Raw genomic sequence first — 21433 nt, 5'->3', positions numbered from 1 at the left:
CCCCACGTCTGGCTCTGTGCTGATGGTGTGGAGCCTGCTTGGGATTCTGTCTCTATTTTTCTCTCTCTCTGCCCCACTCCTGTTCATGCTGTCTCTGTCTCTCTTAAAATAAATAAATAAAACATTAAAAAAAATAAAAAGGAAATACAACAATGGCAAAACCAAAATAGAAAAACCAAAAGCCATCCCCAGAACTTACCTCAAAGACTCCAGCAAACAGTTTGGGTGTCTTAATGCTTTGCACGCCATCATTAGATCTTCATCTTTCAGGTGGGTGTTTTCCAAGCTCAGGTATTTAATATTACGGTTGGTAATGAGAGTCGTCCAGAGATGATGAAGGCCAAGCGTAACCTGTGCACCTTTAAATCTGCCAAAGAGTAGAAAAGAAAATAGTGCATTAGACATAGGTGACAGTTATATCTCAAATTTCCCTTTTCATCTTCTCGTATTACAACTCTCTTATCTCTCACTACTTGCTTAATTTGATTTTTTAAATGTTTATTTTTTAGAGAGAGAGAGCGAGAGAGCGAGCGAGCAAGCAGAAAGGGGCAGAGAGAGAGAGGAAGACACAGAATCTGAAGCGGGCTCCAGGCTCCCAGCTGTCAGCACAGGGCTCAGTGCGGGGCTCAAACTCACTAACTGCGAGATCATGACCTGAGCCAAAGTTGGACACTTAACTGACTGAACCACCCAGGTGCCCCAGATTTTAAAATTAAAAAAAATTTTAAGTTATCTCTCCACCTAATGTGGGTCTTAAACCCAAAACCCTGAGATTAAGAGTCATACGGTTCATTGACTGAGCCAACCAGGTGCCCCTAATTTATTCAGTTTTAAAGCAACAACTACTTGAACATCTATGATGCAGCAGGCACTGGACACAGTATTAAATGATGCTGATATTCCATGTTCTCATGGAGCTTAATCTCGTGGGGGGACAGTTGGCGAAGAGCTGAACAAGACAGCTATGCTGAAGGATGAAATTCAGTACAGTCCATGAAGAACAGAGTTACAGGGGTGCCTAACTGGCTGGGTAGCTGGAGCATGTGACTCTTCATCTTGGTGTTGTGAGTTCACATTCTCTACACTGGGTGTAGAGAGCATTTAAAAATAAAATCTTAAAAAAAAACAAAACCCTGCAAACAGATATGATCAAGTTCAAACTGAACAGAAAAGTCAAATGTCACAAAAAGGAGTATAATGGGATACTGTTTGGATTTTTTTTTTTTAAAAAAGTCATTTTCCAATGTATACATATAATGGCATAGAAAGTTCAGGAGATGTGAAAGTAGTTAATTAGAGAAATAGGAACCTGGAGAGGTGCAAAGGATTTACCTAAAACCCTTGTAACGCCTGGATCTCATTACCATTTTGATGGACTCCTGCTGAATTACAGACTCCGTGCTGACAGGGAGGGACTGCAGAACCTCACAGCAGGAGCTGAGAGCAGGGGCTCCTATCGGGAAGGGGTGCACAGGGGAAACACCAAGATAAAGCCAGCAGAGGAGCGTGGTGTAGGACGGAGGTGACCAGGGCTCTGTCAATATTCCGGCATTGCCAGGCTCCCTGGCACAGCCCAGCTTAAGGAAACTCCTCAGGGAGGAGACAGAAGAGGCAAGAAGGGGAGAATGTTTGCATGGAGAAGTTGACTTGCTCTAGTCTGGGGGTCACATGTGCTTTGCTTAGACTCTTGGAGGGAAGGGTCTGGAATAGAACTCTGTCTGAAGTACAACTAGCATGTCGTCTCCTACTCCAGGTGCTTGGTGAGTACCCTGGGCTCTCCCACAGACCCAGGAACTTCCTGGCTGTCCAAAGATTTGCTACCTTGTTAATGAACATAAAAGCATTAAGAACTGATTCAAAGCCTCTGATCTTGTTCTACCCGTTTGCCTGAAATGAGCTCCCGTCACCTCTGCCCCCGGTAACAACTCCTGTTCGTCCCTCAGTACCCAGACTGAATGAATCTGCCTCACAGGGTCTTTAGTTACTCCCCCTGTGTGCTCTTGGGAATGTGGTTCTGGTAACTTCCACAGCGCTTATCCACTCTGATTACATTCTCAGATTGGTCTTTTCTCATAAGTGGGAGAGGAGAGCAGTGACATAGGCATGCCAAGGGGCAGGAACACTTACATCAGATTCTGTATTTTACAGGCTGGCTGCCTCAGCGTGGTGCAGAGGGTCTTCATGGCCGGTTCATTCAGGACGCTGCCACTCAGGTCGAGCTGCCGCAGGCTTGGGTGGGTAGTGAGCACGACGCAGAGATCTCCCCACCACTCATCAGCAAGGGTCTTCACTGGCACCCTATGTTGGAGAAGGAAACAACATTTGCTTCCACAGGATGGAGTTTAGCATGAGCAAGTGCCCCCGTCGGGTCAGAGGAGGGAGACCAGTCCATCACGGTAAGACAGGGATGGCTTCTGAGGTTTGAGGCCAATGTAGTGACATCACCTTGTGTTTTCCGTGAAGCCTCTCCTACCCACCCTGCTTCCTGAACATTCTGACACCCCAGGGGGGTGTGCGCAGGTGGCATGGAGCCATCAGCTCTATAGTCAGATGTGCCCTTAGATTCCAGCTCCCCCTGGGTGTGAAAGGGCGCATTTCACATGGGTGTTCCTCACAAAGTTAAAAATAGAACTACCTGTTGCTCCAGGAATCCCACTTATACAAAGGAATTAAAATCAGTACCCTGAAGAGATGATATTTGCGCTGTCTTCACAGTAGTCAAGATATGCAAACAGCCTAGGTGTCTGTAGATTGGTGAATAGATTAATTAAATGTGACACACACACACACACACACACACACACACCAGGGAATATTACTCAGCTTTAAAAAAAAAAGGAAATCCAGGGACACCTGGGTGTCTCAGTCCATTAAGCATCTGACGGCTCAGATCATGATCTCACAGTTCATCAGTTCACATCCCGCACCAGGCTCTGTGCTGACAGCTCAGATTCTTTGTCTCCCTCTCTCTCTCTCTGCCCCTCCCCAGCTTGCACTCTGTCTCTCTCAAAAATAAACATTTAAAAATATTTAAAAAGGAAATCCTGCCATTTGCAACAGCACAAATGAACATAGAGGGCATTATGCGAAGTGACATAAGCCAGTAACAGAAAGATATGCATGATTTCATGTGGAATCTAAAGTAGTTGAACCCATGGAAGGAGAGCAGATGGTGGTAGTTTCCCATGGCTCCAGGAGGGGAAAATGGGAGTTGTTGGTCAAAGGGTCCAAAGTTTTAGTTCCACCAGATCAGTATCTAATGTACAGCAGTGTGACAATAGTTAGCAACACTGTACCCTTTACTGGAAATTTGCTAGAAGGATAGTTCTTAAGTATTATCACCACACACACACACAAAAGAGAACAGTAATTATGCAATGGGTATGCTAATTAGCTTAATTGTGGTGATTATTTTATGTATATCAAAACACCACATTGTACATCTTAAATATGTACAATTAAAAAACATTTTGAGAGAGAAAGAGAGAGAGAGAGAGAGAGAGAAGAATGAGCAGGGGAGGGTCAGAGAGAGGGAGAATCCCAAGTAGACTCCATGTCCAGCTTGAAGCCCAACATGGGGCTTGATCCCATGACCATGAGATCATGACCTGAGCCGAAATCAAGAATCAGATGCTTAACTGACTGAGCCACCCAGGTACCGTTATGTACAGTTTTTATTTGTCAATTATATTTCCATAAAAAAGAATTAAATTGTACCCCCATTAAAAAAAAGAAAGAAAGAAAGAAAAAGAATGGGGTACCTGGATGGTTCAGTTCGGTAAGTCTCTGACTTTGGCTCATGTCATGGTCTCGTGGCTCATGAGTTCAAGCCCCGCATCGGGCTCTGTGCTGACAGCTCAGAGCCTGGAGCCTGCTTCAGATTCTGTGTTGCCCTCTCTCTCTCTGCCCCTCCCCTGCATGCTTACTCTCTCTCTCCCTCTCTCTCAGAAATCAATAATAAACATGAATATAAAAAAAGAATAAAATGGCAGAGGTGAAGGACTCACTCTTGGGGACTCAGGGGCTGGGCCTCAGTGAACTCATCCTTTGAGAAGCCCTCCTGGACATCCATCTGAATTTTCCGCAAATATTGGCACCGCTGGAGGCAGAAAGCAGACACCAGCAAGTCCATTCGCCGGTTCATTGGAAGCCACACTTCTTGGAAGCTGTTCAATGCCAAGCAAACAAAGTCTTCATCTTGAGTCTCAAAAAGACAGTGGAAGGAGTCCAGGAAGTCTAGAGGGGAGGGGGTGCTGGGCTGCTGACCCAGCAGGGAGATCCAGCCCAGAAGCCCCTGCCTCACCACCAGGGGGATGGGACATCCCAGGAGGACTTCCAGGGCCCCCGTCACCTCTTTGCTCATGAGGCCAAACAAGAAACGCTTCATCTGGAGCAAGTGGGCATTGGAGCTGATTTGTCTGAGCTCCACCAAGCTCCTTACGTTCTCCAAGAACACAGGGTACGGATCCCACTCTGTTTCTAGTCCTTCTAGAATGTAGTACAGGGCAGCACAGAACTCCTGGAGGCTGGGGTGCAGGAACGTGTAGCAGCTTTCAGGGCCGCTGTCTCGGAGAAGGATGCTCATGTGAAACAGAGCAGAGAGCTCGGACTCCCTGAGTCTGTGAACACCCAGGTCATCTCCGTAAAACACAAACTTCATGTTCCATACTCCCTGCACAGCCATGTGGCACAGGCTCTTCAAGATGCCTCTCTCTTCCTGGCTGAGGCAGCACTGGGATGGGTCTTGTGGGGTGAGCTGGTGGAACACAAAGGTGGCATACAAGCCCGTGAGGGTCTGGCAGGAAGAGGGAAGGCGCTTTCCCGACGCCTCGTGCAGATTCAGAGCCTCGCAGACGAGCCACCCCAAGATGGGGACCTGGCACTCGTTAAAAAGCGGGTAGTTGTCTACCACTGAATTCAAGACTTTTGTCTTCCGATGCTCATTCTTCGTGTGCTTAAGAAGCAACTGCATCCTTTTCTCCACAGAGATGCCCCTGACTAACAGGTAACGGGGGGACGGGACCATGGATTTGAGCTTTTCTATGCCCGTGTCTCTGACAGTGATCATCAGGGAGGCCTCAGGGAGCAGGGCTTTCTTCAGCAGACTGTGCATCAGAACAGACGTGGGTTGTTTGTCCCCCCAGTCTTCACAGAGACCCAAGTCACCATCTTTGAAGACAAAGTCCAGGTCATCGAAGCCATCAACAATAAACAGCAGCCGTTCTGGTTGGGACATGATCTCTGTCACTGAAGCCTGAGAGTCTGGCCACTCCCTGGAAATTAGCTCTGCAAAACTGCCCTCCCTCATCCATGGCATTTCTCTGGCACGGAGGAAGAAGACATAGGAGAACATTTCCTGGTAGAGTTCACCTCGCGCCCAGGACAGCAGGACCTTTCTGGCCAAAGCTGATTTCCCGATTCCCGATTTTCCATGCAGAACCACAGTGTGAGGCCGGAAGCCCCTCTGGTCTGGATTAAAAGCGCCAAACAATATTTGCATTTCTGCACAGTCAAAGGCAAAGTTGTCAACACCACAGTGTGCATCCGACTTCGTAGCAAAAGTTGTCATCACGTGAATCTTGTAGTCACCTGCATTACCTCCACAGCCCGAGTTGGACAGGGGAAGGGAGAAGCAAAACACAGGAAACAAAGTTAGAAGGAAGTCTGGATTTCAGGAAAAAGCAGAACAGAACATGTCCCCTAAACCCGGGGCCCAGATCAGTGGATCCTAGGTTAGACCCCGTATGTGTATATGGTACTTTTCTTTCTCCCTAGCAGTGGCTGATAACAACCTCCCTCCTTCATTCAAAGATCAATTCCTTAGAGCTCATGAACATCCTACAAGGAATAACTCTATTTTTTGAGGAACCTCCACATTGTTTTCCAGAACTCCCCTAGGACCCAGCAATAGCACTGCTAGGAATTTACCCAAGGGATACAGGAGTGCTGATGCATAGGCGCNACAAACTGAGGACTGATGGGTGTTAAGGGGAGGGGAAGGGGGGTGATGGGCATGGAGGAGGGCACTTGTGGGGATGAGCACTGGGTGTTAATGGAAACCAACTTGACAATAAACTATAAAAAAAATAGCTTTATTTGTCCCTTTAGCCCCATCTTTTTTTTTTTCAGCATTTAATACCTGACACATTACGTTTTTGTTTGCTTCTTGTCTGTCTTCCCTCAGTAGACTCTGTTCAGGGACTTTGTTATTTACTGTTGTATCTTTATTATTTAGAATGATGCCTGGCACCCTGCAGACACTCAAGTATTTGTTAAATGAATAATCTATGCCAAACACTCCTGTGTAGTCTCTGAGAGGCAGAGAAGCATAGGGGAGCTGAGGATGTGTGTGCCGTGGCCCTGAATTCTGGGCTGGCAGGACAGGCGTGAATCTCCCATAGCTCCAGGCTGGTGTGGAGAAACACCTCCATGCAATGGGGAATCCCGCCCTGCCATGGGGAGGCAAACATGGCCCTTGAGGTCAGACAGGTCCTGCTTGAAATTCCAGGCTGTCTTGCATGGGGTCAGTTTCTGAGCCCAAGTTTCCCCACCTCTGAGACGAGATTAAGATCCCCTTGAAGCATTGCAATAAATATTTAAGACAGAATGTGCCTTCAAAAGTTATTAGCACAGGGCCTGGCAAAAATGATCAGTGGCCACTACTGTCATTACAGACTATTCTAGCACTTTTCATAAACGGCAGTTCTTTTGTGCATCTGGTTATTGCCTAGTCCCAAGCTTGTGACGGAAGTTTAATTGAAAGCACTTTATCTGCATACCTCCAGCCTCTTCAATAGCCTATGACATCGGACAGGTACTCAATAACATGGGGGGAAAAAACCCACCTCCTCTAATCCTGGGTCCTTACATTTGCTGGTAATACTATTATATTTTTTAAAAAGATGACAAGATTCTCTCTGTACAAGTGTATAAGGCAATTACTATGTCTACATAAAATCTGTATATAGAAGTTCTAAAACTTAAGCTCCATTATTCTGTATCAGGGAACGGTATTAAGACACCTGTATTAAAACTACAGGAAGCAGGGGCGCCTGGATGGCTCAGTCGGTTAAGCATCTGACTTTGGCTCAGGTCATGATCTCATGGCTCATGAGTTCAAGCCCCGTGTTGGGCTGTGCGCTGACAGCTCAGAGCTTGGAGCCTGGAGCCTCCTTTGGATTCTGTGTCTCCCTCTCTTTGCCCCTCCCCTGCTCATACTGTCTCTCCTTCAAAAATATATAAACATTAAAATTTTTAAAAAATTTTTAATGTTTTTAAATTTATTTCTGAGAGAGACAGACAGACAGACAGTGTGAGCAGGGGAGGGTCAGAGAGAGAGAGAGGGAGACACAGAATCTGAAGCAGGCTCCAGGCTCTGAGCTGTCAGCACAGAGCCCAACATGGGGCTCGAACCCACAAACCGTTTGATCATGACCTGAGCTGAAGTCAGACACTTCACCGACTGAGCCACCCAGGTGCCCCTAAATTTTTTTTAAAAACTACAGGAAGCAGACCTTGAGGTCTGAACAATCTCTATTTGCTGAGCTCAGACTGATGCGTTATCCTCAAAGGACAGACTATGCTCCTGAGCTGTAGGTTTTCAAAGAGGGAAGGAAGCCCCAGGAAGGTCAGTCTGCAGTTGAATTTGGGTCTTCCCTGGACACCTCTTCTCTCCTGGACTCAAGGATCACATCTGTGACCAAGAGTTCCAAGTCTCCCTCTGTGTGGCTGACTTCTTCCCCAAGATCCTAGGATCCTGTGTCAAACTTACCACTTTAAAGAGTCACAGGGACCTCAGATTCAGTGCATCAAAAACTCAGGTTTTACCTCCAACAAGAAACTCCTAACTTTCCTTTAAGTGGCAATTAGACAAAAGCTTCTATTTATGAACTTACTTTGGAACAGATATTTGCCTGAATGCTTTCTCCATAAACCTAATTTTAGCCCCATCTCACCCGTATGGTGGTTTGGTCATCTACAAAATGGGGATATTAAAATCTCCCTTATGAGACTGGTGTAGGATGCTATGACATAATCATAAGACCTGGAAAACAGCACCTGACCTATGGCAACTATTCTAGAGAGGTCATCAATATTGGTATCTATTACCAGTCATCCCAACTGAAAATGGACAACATTGGCAACTACTGGGTCTTCAAGCATTTGTGCAGTGAAATATTAAGGCTAACATAGATTATATCACAGAGGTGGAATAAAAAGCCCAGCTTGAAAGTCAAATAAATCACCGATTCCTGGCATCACCATCCATCAGGCTGTCTAAACAGAAAGGCAGCAGCTACTCCTGGCACTTTTTTTTTTTTATGAAATCCCAAACGTCAACTTTTATTAAATACCTCAGATGTCAAATTACTCTGTCCATCAGCACTTCCTTGTACATGAATATTCATAGTGGCTTTATTCACAATTGCTAAGAAGTGGAGAGAACCCAAATGTCCACTGTCTGATGAACGAATAAAGAAAAGGTGGCCTACCTACAAAACAGAATATTATTCAGTGGTAGAAATGAGCCAAGTGCTGGTTTGCATTACAACATGGATAAATATAGCAAACATGCTAAATGAGAGAGGCCAGTCATGAAAGACCACACTTGTGGGATACCATTTATGTCAAAGTCCAGAACAGGCCAGTTCATAGAGGCAGAAAGTATATTAGTGGTTGCATAAGACTTGAGAAAGAAGAGATATAGAGTGATAATGGGTTTGGGTTTCTTTTGGGAAGAGGAAGAGGCTCCGGAATAAGATAATAGTGATATTTGCACAACTTTGTGGGTATGCAAAAACCACTGAATTGTACACTTTAAAAGGGTGAGCTTTTTGGTACATGAATTATAGCTCAGTACAGAGTCTCAAGTACAGTGCCTGGATGGCTCAGTTCGTTGGGAGACTGATTCTTGATTTCGGCTCAGGTCATGATCTCTGGGTTTGTGAGATCGAGCCCCGCATCAGGTTCTGTGCTAGCAGTGAGGAGCCTGCTTGGGATTCTCTCACTCTTCTCTCTGCCCCTCCCATGATTTCTCTCTCTCAAAATAAACTTAAAGAAAAAGAAAGAAAAGTCTCAAGTAACATTCCTCAGAGAAGCCTGCTGTCACTTCCTTGACTGGTCAACTGCTGTTTCATATAATCATGGCACCTGAGATCTCATCCTCATTTTGCATTTTGTTTGGTTTAGTTAACATGTAAGTCTATATGGCTATATCCATCTATCCATCTAACCAACCCCTATGCTCCTATCAATTCTTCAAATGGAAGGTATTCACAAAATAAAGGTTGACAGAAGGAATTGGGGAAAAAGTACCAACCAAGTACTTTTAAACAAAGCACTTGATTACTCTGGTCTATATTTAGTGCCTGTCAAATGAGCTTGTGCTTAATGTCCGAGTTCACCAGAATCCCAGGTCTTTGGAATTTATCCTCATGCAAAGTGACTATAGATGATCTCAGTGAACCTATGGGATGTCCTTGGTGATGATTCATTCTAGGATGTCTTGGGCAGGAGACTGATGCACCAGAGACAAATACAGATGAGCAACAGGAAAGTAGATTCCTCTGCCACCCAAACTCCATAGATTGATTTTCACCTGGCTCCATTCTAGGATGGTCAAAAACGATTAGTGAATCATATTTCTTTACCTTGTTCTTTCAGCTCTGCTGCTGTGACACCGTCTGGTTCTATGGCTTGTGAAATCTCTGCAAAAGAGAAGGAAGAATAAACTCCCCCATTCTTATGTGAATATTTGAATCCGAGAGGGCACAGACCCACATCTCAGGACCAGTTTGGAACATGGCAGCCACAGGCTCAGCTAGAGATGGTAAGTGTATGTAAAATAAGCACTTGATTCAGAATCAGAAGATGTGAGGTTCTGGTCTCATTTCTGCTTTTAATTCTTTGGAGACCTTCGAGCAAGTCATTAAAATAGGGGATAAAAATCTGGTGGTTGAGAACCAAGGGTCTGGAGTCAGACACAGGATTTAAATGGAAACTCTGTCACTTCCTGCTTGTGAAGTCTTAGTCAACTTGCTGGGTTTACATGCTTCTGTGGGTTCATCTGTAGAACTAGAATAATAGTTCCTATGTTGTGGAGTTGCTCTGAAAATTAAATCAGGTGTTTTGGTAGAGAAATAGCATAGTCTCTGGTGCATAATAGCTACCACTTATTGAGAATAACCATTATATCTACTTATTAAAAAATAGTTTCCTATTGTGGCTAAGTACATACTTAACATAGGTGATGTGGGAATGACCTTATGGTATTTAAGGAATAGTCAAAGGGTGTGTGTTAGCCTTGCAAATTAAAAAAAAAAATGATGGAATAAATTTAACAGAAAATCACTTAAGCATTTTAAAGCAGCAGAATCAAGTTTTCAGATGTACATTTCTAAAAGATCACCTTGGTTATTATTGTATGGAAAATGGATTGCATATACCCAGAGTGGAAATGGGTAAGAAATTAAAAATAAATGATTCTCATATACAGGATGTGGGTAGAAAAACATAGAAATGGGTTATACTTTAAATGTAGATCTCGTAGGATTTTAATTCATGGATGGAAGGTGGAGAGAGAAAAGACTAAAAAACGACAAGGCTTTTGGAATGAATAAGCAAGTGGATAGCAGTCCTGTTTACTGAAATCAAAACAGAAGAGGCAGATATATAGAAAACCAAGAACATCAATAAACAGCAGAATACACGGTCTTCTGAAGCGTGCATATAACTTTCTCGAAGACATGCCACATGTTAGCTCATAAGACACAACGTGAAAATGAAACAACATACCAAAACTTACATGGCATGGAGATAGCGTAGTGTTAGAATGTCTACACTTGTAGGGTTTGAGTGTACCATTTAGCCTCTGGGTCTTCAGTTTTGTTACCAGACAACTGGAATCACAGCCACTACCACACAAGATAGGGATCTAGGAGACTGAAGCACTTGGCACCATGCTTGACCCGTAAGGTCTCAAGGGGTAGCTCTTGTGTACAATGGTACCTTAGAGGTGTTTCCCAATGCGGCTTCTAAGACCCCAGCTTTTGTCCACTTTGATCCTACTGCCAAGATTAGTCAGTCAGTGTCTGTATTTCATATCATCGCTAAATCACTGCTTAGTAATCTTTAAACCCAATAAGATATGATTTTGTCGCTGGAAAGCTAGTAATATTTGGGACTTACCCTGTTAAGCCTAGATTTACATTAAACTTGGAATAACTCATAGCCTCTGGGATTCTGAAACTCTGACTCATCAGTCCCTCAGACTTTAGTTTTGAAGGGGATTTTCCTGCCCACAGCCTGAACAAAGCTGCATCAGCAGGAGGTTGGTCCCAATTCTTTTGAGGCGTTAAACTTCACGGTCAATGTTGATTGCTAGAAGACTAGAAATATGTAAGTGGTAGTGTGGGTAACAGTGGGGAAGGCGTGCTGTCTATACAAGCCTACATCTTTCCGTGTATGTTTTTGCTTCATTGCTTTGAGCCCTTTTGTTGGTCTCTTTTTTCCTCCACTGAAGTGTAAGCTTGATGAATGCCGGGGATTTGCATGTACTTTGTCCATGGATGTATCACAAGTACACAGAGCAGTGCCTGGCATGTCTTTGGTACTCAAATATTTGGGGAATTGTATTGAACCTAGTTTCATGTGATCTGGTTCTCCTCACCGAAGCTTTCAAAACAGATTGTTAGGTAGAACTTGTCCTGGAAGGATCATGGAGTTGTCCAAACTGAAGATGAGAACTCAAAGAGTTGTAAGAAAGCTTTAAGATCACAGAGCTCTTTGGACTCAGAATAAGAAAGACCATGGTTACCAGATCCTCAGAACCCATACAGTCACCTGACAACAGCATGCCAAACTAGAAAGAACACTGGACTATCAGGAGTCATGGTTCGAGTCCCAGATGGGCCGCTAACTCATCACCATGTGGCTTTAGACATCCCCATTTCCCCACCATGCCCATACCGACCTGGTACTTCTCTCATGCTCAGTTCTTGGTCATTCTTCACTGATGTAGAATTTTCTGGTATTTCAGCCAGTGAATATCCTGCAAACGAGAGTAGATGAAACAACTGTCTCGATAAAGTCATAGCAGTTTCTGAGACTAGGGATGAGATTGTCCCCTGCCTAAATACCGAGGGGAATGAAGACAAGCCTCAGGATCTCAGTTTATTCCATGAAAAGATGGTAATGGAGACAATGGAGTCAGATCCTCAAGTGGCACCAGCAAAGCAAAGCAGCAGAGACATTGTAAAGACAGCTCTGATTTTGAATTTGTGAATTCCAGTCCCAGTTTTGCTCTAAGGCCTTGGGTAATTAACTTAATGAGGCAGTTTATTGTGGCCATCAAGAATTTATCTTCAAGAGGGGCGCCTGGGTGGCTCAGTTGGTTGAGCGTCCGACTTTGCCTCAGGTCATGATCTCGCGGTTCGTGGGTTCGAGCCCCATGTCGGGCTCTGTGCTGACTGCCAGCTCAGAGCCTGGAGCCTGTTTCAGATTCTGTGACTCCCTCTCTCTCTGACCCTCCCCTGCTCACGCTGTCTCTCTCTCAGAAATAAATAAATAAAAGAATTTATCTTCAAGAGTCAACCTCAACACCCCTCGTGAACTTCAAAGTAGTCAACTACTCACTAGAGACCTGTGAATTATCCAAAGAGAGGTGCCCAATTCATGCATTCTAACACTGTTTACTTCTCCAGTCTCCTTGCTGCAAAGCAGCTCTTCCAATGCTTCTTGAGATGAGGTAATGGAACCCCATCCACCCAAGCTCATGCCAGAAACACAGGTGTCATCCCTGATAACATTCTCTCTCTGCAGTTAGTCCCACACAACTGTTTTGACAGCTTTTGAAACATCTTCAACTGAATTTCTACTTTCTCTAATGGCCACTGCCACCCTGGCCCAAGACACCTTCATTCCTCCCATGGGATGCCAGAATGGTTTCCTAACTGGTCTCCCCACACCTATTCATTTATTCCTTCTGGACTACACAACACTTCAGCAACAATGTTGAAATGCCGGTTGGATTGTTTTTACTCCCTCCCCATTCAAACGAATGGCTTATGCGTTGCTATTAAAATTATTTACGATTCTGTATTGTCTGACTTGTAGCCCCACCTCCCCATATTTATCTCTTGCCTTGTTCCCTCCAGTTCTTCGTGGTCTAGCCAAGCTCTTTGTTAAAGGCTTCATGATGCTCCTGTCTTCTACTCATCATGTTCTTCTCTAACTATGCACAATTAACTTGACTAGCTTCTTTTCTTTGTATTTGTTCAGCCTGAACTTCACCTCTTCTGGGAAGTGATTCTAGCCTTCACTTTCTTCTGGCCTGGAATAGAAATCTCTCCTTTTTCTACACCTTTAAAAAAATCACCCATTTATTTCCTCTTCTCTGCTGCACTGGAAACTATAAATTCTCATGGGTCATGTGCTAGAGATTTAAAGCTATGTTCAGTAATGAGTCCCATCTTTGTCACCTGTAAGCTCATGAACTGGGTCATGGTGCAGAACTTGGTAGAACCTCTATTTTAGCTTCTTCATTGGGTGGGTTTGAGACTCCATGGCAGGGCAGTTTCAATGTAATGCCTCACCTAGAGTACTGACTCAGTAAACATCACCTATCATTTTAGTTTTATAACCTTCATTTCCTGTGAATAATACCAGCGTGTTTTTTTTTTTTTTTTAAATACACACAGGTTTTTTTTAAGCTCTGAAGGATAGTTTCTCTTAAAGTCCTTTGAAGCTGTAGATAGAGAGTTACATCTAGGCATTTAAGGCCAATCTGACTGCTTGCCCTTAGGACTCTTTTCTAAGTGTTCTGTCCACAGTTGAAGAAGAGAATTCCTCTTGATAAAGGAGGGCTTTTATCTTTTTTCTCCTAGGTTTCTCCTAAATACCCTAAGAGAGTCACACAGTATGATATGAATACATTGCTATAATATGGGCACCAAGAGTCTGACAGGGTCAATCCTTAGAGTTCCTTGAGCCTTAGTCCTTCATCTTGGGGCAAGAAATATGGGAGACACCCACTGTACAGCCACCATAGTGTTCTCAGTCAATGAATGAAGCTTTGTGCTATAGAAACTTTGCAACAGCACATGTAAGCTGTTCCAAGATGTGGAATCCAAGGGTCAGAGTAAAAGGGGATTTGCCCAAATCTAGATAGAACAAATGGAAGGTCCGGGGCTCAAGCTAAGGATTTAAAACTCTAAATCCTGTCTACTAACTTCAACCAAATTCTGTCCATGTAGAGGGTCTGTCTACTCAGTTCTTCTCTTTCAGGGTTTCATAGGGTACTCTAATTTCCAGTCAGGCAACATGGCCACTGAGTGACTTCTCAGTTCAGACTTACCTTGTGGAGGTGAACCCAATTAGAGATCAGGGATACCTTCCCCATTCCCAGAGGGCTTGATGTCATCTCCTTTCTCTCATACCCCCAGATTTGTCCCAAGTCTTACTCACTTTTCATCTCTTTCCTTGCCTTCTCAGAGAGTGTGGATAGGTTCATCTTTTCANAAAAATCACCCATTTATTTCCTCTTCTCTGCTGCACTGGAAACTATAAATTCTCATGGGTCATGTGCTAGAGATTTAAAGCTATGTTCAGTAATGAGTCCCATCTTTGTCACCTGTAAGCTCATGAACTGGGTCATGGTGCAGAACTTGGTAGAACCTCTATTTTAGCTTCTTCATTGGGTGGGTTTGAGACTCCATGGCAGGGCAGTTTCAATGTAATGCCTCACCTAGAGTACTGACTCAGTAAACATCACCTATCATTTTAGTTTTATAACCTTCATTTCCTGTGAATAATACCAGCGTGTTTTTTTTTTTTTTTTTTTAAATACACACAGGTTTTTTTTAAGCTCTGAAGGATAGTTTCTCTTAAAGTCCTTTGAAGCTGTAGATAGAGAGTTACATCTAGGCATTTAAGGCCAATCTGACTGCTTGCCCTTAGGACTCTTTTCTAAGTGTTCTGTCCACAGTTGAAGAAGAGAATTCCTCCTGATAAAGGAGGGCTTTTATCTTTTTTCTACTAGGTTTCTCCTAAATACCCTAAGAGAGTCACACAGTATGATATGAATACATTGCTATAATATGGGCACCAAGAGTCTGACAGGGTCAATCCTTAGAGTTCCTTGAGCCTTAGTCCTTCATCTTGGGGCAAGAAATATGGGAGACACCCACTGTACAGCCACCATAGTGTTCTCAGTCAATGAATGAAGCTTTGTGCTATAGAAACTTTGCAACAGCACATGTAAGCTGTTCCAAGATGTGGAATCCAAGGGTCAGAGTAAAAGGGGATTTGCCCAAATCCAGATAGAACAAATGGAAGGTCCGGGGCTCAAGCTGATTTAAAACTCTAAATCCTGTCTACTAAGTTCAACCAAATTCTGTCCATGTAGAGGGTCTGTCTACTCAGTTCTTCTCTTTCAGGGTTTCATAGGGTACTCTAATTTCCAGTCAGGCAACATGGCCACTGAGTGACTTCTCAGTTCAGACTTACCTTGTGGAGGTGAACCCAATTAGAGATCAGGGATACCTTCCCCATTCCCAGAGGGCTTGATGTCATCTCCTTTCTCTCATACCCCCAGATTTGTCCCAAGTCTTACTCACTTTTCATCTCTTTCCTTGCCTTCTCAGAGAGTGTGGGTAGGTTCATCTTTTCAAAGATGTGAATAGATATTTCCCAGGCAAGAGATTCTCTATAATGCTCATGCAAGAGGAAGGCTAGCTGTTCCACATTGGCATTGTTCACTTCAATCCATGGAAAAGAGCACATTGCTAGTTCTGAAGCTTCTTGCATGAGCAATTCCTTAAATGTTTGAAATTCTTCCTTTCCTAGCTGCTTCAAACACCACTGTAGTCCATAGTTGGAAAATGAGGGTAATTTGACTTCTCGCATCTTAGTGGAAGGCTGAGAGCTTAGGTTTTGATGGAAAAGTGGATTCTTAGGTAGTATGGAGTAAATGATACCTGTAGAAGAGTAACAAGATTCAAAATAGGATCTTGCATCAAAGTCTCAAGTTAATACAACCAACCTCAGTTAACTCACTAGAAACAATATTTTCTGTTCCTTTTGTCAAATGCATAGAAAAGCCCAACTCATGGGTAATAATTCTTCATAGACTTAAAATTACTTGACATCATATCTATTTATCTCATTACAAGAATACAAACTCTGGGATGTTTTGCTGCTTTTATCCCTAGTTCCCCAAACAGCACCTGGCTTAGAGTCAGATTCAAAACACTTAAAAGAATACAAAAATACTAGTTTGAAAGGATATGTGCACCTTATGTTTATTGCAGCATTACTTACAGTAGCCAAATTATGGAAGCAACCCAACGTCCATCAATATATGAATGAATAAAGATGTAGTGTGTATTGTGTATATATACACACACATATATACACACATATACATATTGGACATTATTCAGCGACAAAAAAGAATGAAATCTTGAGATATGCAACAGCATAGAGGGAGCTAGAGAATATTATGCTAAGTGAAATAAGTCAGATGGAGAAAAAAAATACCGTATGATTTCCATTATATGTGGAATTTAAAAAACAAAATGAGCAAATGAAAAGAAGAGACAAAGCAAGAAACAGAGAACACACTGATGACTACCAGAGAGGAGGTGGGAGGGGGGATGGGAAAACAGGTGAAGGGTATTAAGAAGGACACTTATGTGATAAGCACTGTGTTGTATGGAATGGTTGAATCACCTGAAACTAATATTACACTTGTATTAACTACACTGGAATTAAAATAATTAAAAACAACAACTAAAAACCTGAAACACTTATCAGTGGTGCCCTTAGCTAATAGGCTATACTCACAAAAACTGGCAAATAAGTGACCACTACTTACTGAAAGTTAGTCACCCTGTTTATTTATATTATTTTTAATATTTATTTTTGAGAGAGAGAGAGAGACAGAGCATGAGGAGGAGAGGGGCAGAGAGAGGGAGACACAGAATCTGAAGCAGGCTCCAGGCCCTGAGCTGTCAGCACAGAACCCGACACAGGGCTTGACCCATGAACTGTGAGATCATGACCTGAGCCGAAGTTGGATGCTCAACCAACTGAGCCAGCCAGCCCCTCTTATTATTATTATTATTGTTATCATTATTATTAAAGTAGGCTCTACATCTAATGTGGGGCTTGAACTCATGACCCTGAGATGAAGAGTTGCATGCTTTACCAACTGAGCCAGCCATGTGCCCTAGTCACAGTTTTTAGATCAGTTGATTCCTAATGTGTCTGTTAACATAATATGAAGTTACATAAACATAGTAAAGATTTATGGTGTAAAAAAAATGGATAAACATTTGAAAATCTTATATGATAAGGGCCTATCTAGAAAATATAATAAAAATACAAACAACCTGATTAAAAATGGGCAAACGATCTGAATAGACATTTCTCCAAAGAAGATCTACGAATGGCAAATAAGCACATTATGAGATGCTCAACCTCACTGGGGGCATGAGAGTCTATGCTCCCTCCCCCCTCCATCAGCTTGTTTTATATGTGTACATCCATGACCCCTGCCATGCATTTCTTCTCAGAGTCGTCCAGAAGGCCGATCTGTGATGACAGACATTTTGTACTTGGTAGGAATGCTCCAGGAAGAATTCTTACATCTAGTAAATGTCCTCTTCCACTATTATATGGCCTCTATAAAAGGGACAACCAATACCATTTGGGCATTTTTGGGCTGTTCTGGTCTTGCCCAGCCATTAGTTTTTGCTGGAAAATAAAGCAATCAAAAGGACTGTGTAAAGAACACTTTAAGGGCTAAAGTAGACGGCAACTTGCTTTTCTCCTCAGGAGCCTTATTAGAGTGGAGGTTAGCTGTGCTGGACATTCCTACCTTGCTGTGCTCTTGCGTCTAACTTGTAGATACCCAGTGAGGCCCTATCCAGCTCCTTCCTGGTACTGGAAGCATCTCACCAAGGTGCAACCGGACTGTAAGGGGCATGTTTGGTGAAACTTGGGAGTTTTGCTGTTGCTGCTTAGAGAGATGGGGCACCCACTCCCTGTGCCCTGGACTTACACACTGGATTCTGGTAGTTTCTCTCTGCCCCTCCCCTTGCCATTCTCTACATGTGGTTTTAAGGGGCAGGGGAGTGGCTAAGATTGCTTCAATTTACAATGAGAGAGTCAGGCTAAAGAAACAGAAGATTATAAAATACAGTAAAACCTTGGATTGTGAGGAGCTTGTTCTGCGAGGGTTCCACGAGATGAGCAAACGTTTCTAAGAAATTTTAACTTGATAAACAGCCGATGTCTTGCAGTATGAGTAGTACATGATACTGAATGTCACATGATCACAACTGAGCCAATGCCTCTTGAAATTCACTTTGATATACAATGCTTTGGATTACAAACATGTTTCTGGAATGAATTAAACTCACAAACCAAGGTTTTGCTGCACCTGGAAGGAAACGTGGAAGGAAGGGTCTGGGCTGGGGAGACAGGCTACTGTGACAAAATGGAAGATTTCCTAAGCTGGAGTATTTAAGACTCTGCTTTCAGAGATGAAGTGTTCTACATGGGCACAAGTTTTCCTCCTAGGATATAGGACACAGGGGATCACAAATGTCTGGTTTATGAGAATTGTCTCAAAACAGTTCAGAGATGGTACTCAGACTGTTATCATGGACTGACCAGCTGCCTGGAGAAGGAAGTGGAGTGTTTGGGAGTGGGAGCTAATGGCCCACAAAGCTGAAAAGAATCAGCCTTTGCAGAAAGTCCACAGATTTCTGCTCTTAAAAAAAACAAAACAAAACACGAAGCCAAACAAAAAAAAAACCCCACCAAAAACCCCACAAAGCTTCAGCATTGGGGCGCCTGGGTGACTCAGCTGGTTAAGCATCTGACTCCTGGTTTTGGCTCAGTTCGCGATCTCACACGTTGTGGGTTTGAGCCCCATGTTGGGCTCCGTGCTGACAGTGTGGAGTCTGCTTCAGATTCTGTGTTTCCCTCTCTTTCTGCCCCTCCCCCACTTTCTCTTTCTCTCTCAAAATAAACTTAAAAGAATTAGAACTAAAATTTCCTGTTTTCCTCCCTCCAACATAAAACAACCTGGATACATGGAGATTGAAAACAAAGTAAAACAACCCCCTGCCCCCCCAATCTCCCAACTATTTGGTTAAGTGACTAAGTGAATATGGGGAGCCCATTTAAAGGAGAATACATTTCAGATGGCCACACCTGAATAAGGATATAGACATGATTTGAATTGAACGTTTGCCTCACCATGCAAANCTTGGGAAGGTTATTTTTAGGATGGGAAGCCTAACAAAGTTTATATGCGCAGAAGGAAAAGTAAAAGTAGAAGCAGGAAACGAAAACAATTAAATGAGTACTTACTCTTTTCTAAATCCCTTCTTAGACAATTTATGGCAACTCATTTAAACTTCCCACCAGTAATGTTAACATTCAAAGAGGGTTACGGTCTTCACTTTACAGAGTGTTTGAGGAAAAAGCATTTTAACACACATCAGATTATAAGGCTCCACCTCTTCCAATACATCCCAGGAGGGAGCTGATAATCAAACCTAACAGTAGGAGGGGAGCCCAGGTGGAAGGGCTGGCCTGGTTGGGGCGGGGGCGGTAGATGGACACCTTCCGATGTAAAGCTGCAGAGGGACTGGGAAGAGAGGAAGGACATTATTTCCATATAGGGCAGGGTTGTAGGCTGGAAGATGTACATTAAGAGAGGTGGTTAACATTATTTTCTGGAAATAAATGACTAACCAAAGCTTTCCCTTTGTCTTTATCCTTTATGCCATCTATGTCCTACAAGAGCTTTGTGTACTGGCTTCTTGAATGATCTCATAGAAGCAGTTAAGATTACAGGGCTTGAGAGCAGTCACATGCAATTTTACATGTTGATTCAGTCCTTACTACTCCAGGCCAGGACTGAATTTGGTTGCTCCATTTAGTTGCTCTGTGACTGAATTTCCCCTTTGTCTNAGTAGAAGCAGGAAACGAAAACAATTAAATGAGTACTTACTCTTTTCTAAATCCCTTCTTAGACAATTTATGGCAACTCATTTAAACTTCCCACCAGTAATGTTAACATTCAAAGAGGGTTACGGTCTTCACTTTACAGAGTGTTTGAGGAAAAAGCATTTTAACACACATCAGATTATAAGGCTCCACCTCTTCCAATACATCCCAGGAGGGAGCTGATAATCAAACCTAACAGTAGGAGGGGAGCCCAGGTGGAAGGGCTGGCCTGGTTGGGGCGGGGGCGGTAGATGGACACCTTCCGATGTAAAGCTGCAGAGGGACTGGGAAGAGAGGAAGGACATTATTTCCATATAGGGCAGGGTTGTAGGCTGGAAGATGTACATTAAGAGAGGTGGTTAACATTATTTTCTGGAAATAAATGACTAACCAAAGCTTTCCCTTTGTCTTTATCCTTTATGCCATCTATGTCCTACAAGAGCTTTGTGTACTGGCTTCTTGAATGATCTCATAGAAGCAGTTAAGATTACAGGGCTTGAGAGCAGTCACATGCAATTTTGCATGTTGATTCAGTCCTTACTACAGGCCAGGACTGAATTTGGTTGCTCCATTTAGTTGCTCTGTGACTGAATTTCCCCTTTGTCTGTGACAAAGAACACCCTCAGGATTGTATTGTGCTTAAATAACTGTAAGCTGTGGTTAACGTATAATTAACACAATTAACATAGCGACAGCCCTGAGCTTCCAGAAGACCTGGTCCAGACATCAGGTGATCTTGAGCTTGGAGCCACAGGACCCCCAGCTCTGCCCTCTATTTTAGACCTAAAGACTGGGAAGGATTGAGGAATGTATTGGAGGACCCCAAACACACGTGAAAAGTGCTCTTTTATCAAAATGGGGAAATGGAACGCTTCACTCTTTCAAAGCATATCTTTGGTTCTTGGGTTCTGGCTAGTCTAAATGGAGAGCGTGGGCACACAGAGCAGAGTTTAAGGAATAGGTCCTAACCAGTGCTAGAGAAAGAAAAGAGAGAGGAAGTTTCTAGGAACAAGATGGGAGAAAATACTCACCAACTTTCCTCCAAAACCAGAGTCCACTCCCCGGCCAAAAGGCAACCACACGGTGAGGGTCTTTGGGGAATCCTGGGTCAGTGACGTTGTTGCTCCCCATTGGCTGGCCTGGGCTCCACATGGCCAGAGCCAGGGTGATGGGGAGCAGCTGTTTTCTGCACCTGCCCTTGCACTATTGAAGATGCTGCCTCATCCTTAGCACACCTGTGCTCAGCCCTCACTTAGTTGTCCCAGGGCAATGTTCTTATTTTACACAGCCACATTTATTGACCAATGTCGAATGCCACTGCTGTTGTTTGTTCAATTGACTTTCTCCATAAAACTCCTTTTTTTAATGTTTATTTACTTAGAGAAAGGGACAGATGGGGAGAGAGAAAAAG

General features: G+C 43.4%; 1 protein-coding gene across 1 annotated transcript in view; it reads right to left on the bottom strand.

Moving 5' to 3' along the window:
* The window catches only part of NLRP5 (NLR family pyrin domain containing 5), a 36204-nt gene extending 20301 nt beyond the window's left edge, over window positions 1-15903 (bottom strand). Inside the window, exons 1-6 of the mRNA XM_077756910.1 lie at window positions 15615-15903; window positions 11972-12049; window positions 9651-9707; window positions 4008-5598; window positions 2128-2298; window positions 200-367 (exon numbers count right to left, since the gene is read on the bottom strand). Of these exons, the coding sequence (XP_077613036.1) occupies window positions 200-367; window positions 2128-2298; window positions 4008-5598; window positions 9651-9707; window positions 11972-12049; window positions 15615-15903 (2354 nt within the window). The remainder of the gene's footprint in view (window positions 1-199; window positions 368-2127; window positions 2299-4007; window positions 5599-9650; window positions 9708-11971; window positions 12050-15614) is intronic.
* Window positions 15904-21433: the final 5530 nt, after the last annotated feature.

The sequence above is a fragment of the Crocuta crocuta genome, unplaced genomic scaffold (genome assembly GCF_008692635.1).
Source record: "Crocuta crocuta isolate KB4526 unplaced genomic scaffold, BGI_CrCroc_1.0 scaffold142, whole genome shotgun sequence".
NCBI lineage: Eukaryota > Metazoa > Chordata > Mammalia > Carnivora > Hyaenidae > Crocuta > Crocuta crocuta.
Note: the sequence above shows the minus strand (reverse complement) of the source record. Positions and strands in the feature narration are given on the sequence as shown.